The 2,479-nt window shown below is 35.5% G+C and overlaps 1 protein-coding gene across 1 annotated transcript; it reads left to right on the plus strand.

The window, feature by feature from the left end:
- Positions 831–1,853, plus strand: LOC107632671. Its single transcript, XM_016336339.1, has 2 exons — positions 831–1,182; positions 1,498–1,853. Exons 1-2 carry the CDS (start codon positions 831–833, stop codon positions 1,851–1,853), a joined length of 708 nt encoding a protein of 235 aa, XP_016191825.1.

Here is a 2,479-nt window from a genome sequence, read left to right on the forward strand (position 1 = left end):
TCAAGAGAGTAGTACAACTACAACATTCTACAACATTGAAGAGATTCAAAATCAAATTGAATTGAAATTGGAAGTCATGCAACCTAAATTAGAAGATTATAGAAACTACATGAATACAAGTTGAAAGAAGATTCATGAAGCCAACTCATGAAATAGTGGTCATTACAAAATTGAGTTGTGATTCATAAATTATTATTTTAGTAGAAAGCATTGCCTATATAAAGGTACATATGCCTTGTGTATTGTGTGTTCCTTGAAATGAGAAAATATGATTATGAGAAGTGTTCTTTTGTTCCATGAGTGTTGGTGAGTTTGAGAGATTGAAAATATGATAGTATTATTTATGAAAGTGAGTGATTTTGGGGCCAATTAAGTTGTGGGTATTATACTTACAATTGGTATCAGAGCTGGTTAATCCAACGTCTGGTGTTTGAGAGTTTGTGAAGTGTGAGAGAGTTCTCGCATAGCTGTTCATTCGTAGAGTCAGTATGACAAACACTTTTAATATTGTGTGGTTCGGTCCCAAGTTAGATGGGAAACTTGATTATAGTTATTGTGAGACTTTGATGTCTACCCATTTGAAGGCCTAGAACCTGTGAAATTTCATTGAACCGGGTTTGCAAGAAGGAGTAGATGCTGCCCAACAAAGGAGAGATCAATAGGCGCTATCTCAAATTCACCAAGGTGTAGATTATACGGTATTTGGTAAAATAGCAAATGCCAAAAGTGCAAAAGAAGCATGGAACACGTTGAAGCTGTCATATAAAGGCGTAGATAAAGCTCAGAAAGCAAAGCTACAGTTTTTCAGAAGAGAATATGAAAGGTATGAGATGTCTAGCTCAGAAACTGTTGAGCAATATTTTACTCGTGTTATAGACCTTCTCAATAAGATGAGAGTCTATAGAGAAGATATGCCCGATAGTAAAGTAGTAGAGAAAATTCTTCGCATCATGCCGATGAAGTATGACCATGTAGTGACTACGATACTAGAGTTCCACAATATGGACACCATGACGATTGCAGAGTTGCAAGGAACCATGGAAAGTCACATCAGTAGAATACTAGAGAAGTCAGAAAAATCAACCGAGGAAGCCCTAAAAAGCCGAGCGAATTTAAGCAATGTTGCAGAACCAAGCCGTACACAAGAAGGACGAGGACGTGGTTTCAATCTTCAAAATAAAGGTAGAGGAAGTTTCAGAGGTAGAGGTCGTGGCAATTACAACCAAGGAAATTATAATAATTTTACACCACCTAATCAAGGAAGAGGTGGAACAAATTTCAGGCCTGTCAACCGAGGAAGAGGTCGAGGTAATTTTTATCAAGAAAGAACTAATTTCAGCTACTTTCATTGTGGAAAGTATGGACATAAAGCAGCAGATTGCAGATTCAAAATGATGAATAACAATAAAGCACACATTGTAGAAAAACAGCATCAAAATACTAATGATAATCCGAGTACTCAGACTTTATTTTTTACAACTAATTCATGTGTTGAAGATGAAAATATATGGTACTTGGATTATGCTTGTAGTAATCATATGTCTGGTAGAAAGGAGTTCTTTTCTTCATTAGATGATTCTGTTAAATTATTATTGAAGTTTGGTAATAGTACAAAGATCCCTATTGAAGGAAAAGGACACAATCCAATTAGATTGAAGAATGGTTCTCTAAGTTATATTTCTGATGTTTACTATGCTCCTGAACTTGATTACAATTTATTGAGTATGGAAAAATTATCTGAGAAGGGATATAAGATGACTTATCATGGATATTGCACTGTGTTTGACAACAATGGAAAGTTCATAGATAAAGCAAAGATGACTTCAAACAGAATATTTCCATTAAAAATTTAACATGTTAATCCCTCTTGCATGAGCTCTGTGATACTTGATGATAACTGGCTGTGGCACATACGGTTTGGACATTTTTATTTTTCTGGCCTAAACTACCTGTCAAGGAAAGGACTTGTTTATGGCCTACCACGGATTCATATTCCCAATTGTATTTGTGAGATTTTTCAACTGGGAAAAAAGCACAGAGATCCATTCCCTACAGGAAAGTCATGGAGAGCTAGAAGATTACTTGAAATTATGCATTCAGATCTCTGTTCTGTAGAAGTTCCAAGTAATGGTGGTAGCAGGTACTTTATCACTTTTATTGATGATTTTAGTAGATATACATGGGTATACTTTCTGAAGCAGAAATCAGAAGCATGTGATGTCTTTAAGACATTCAAGGCATTTGTTGAAAAACAAAGTGGCTATAAAATCAAAATACTCATAACAGACAGAGGAACAGAATATCTTGTGTGTTCAGAATACCTTAAGCAACACGAAATTCAACACCAACTAACAACTATATACACTCCTCAAGAAAATAGAGTTGCTGAAAGAAAGAACAGAACCATCATGGATATGGTCAGATGCATGCTCAAGTAAAAACAAATGCCTAAAGAGTTTTGGGCAGAAGCAGTCGCAAT

Source organism: Arachis ipaensis, chromosome B03 (genome assembly GCF_000816755.2).
Source record: "Arachis ipaensis cultivar K30076 chromosome B03, Araip1.1, whole genome shotgun sequence".
Classification (NCBI taxonomy): domain Eukaryota; kingdom Viridiplantae; phylum Streptophyta; class Magnoliopsida; order Fabales; family Fabaceae; genus Arachis; species Arachis ipaensis.

Excerpts from the sequence above, each read along its gene's own strand:
- LOC107632671 (XM_016336339.1), top strand. The coding sequence starts at position 831 with ATGTCTAGCTCAGAAACTGTTGAGCAATATTTTACTCGTGTTATAGAC. Across the intron at positions 1,183-1,497 it reads TTTCAATCTTCAAAATAAAG|ATGAAAATATATGGTACTTG; the intron begins GTAGAGGAAGTT and ends CATGTGTTGAAG.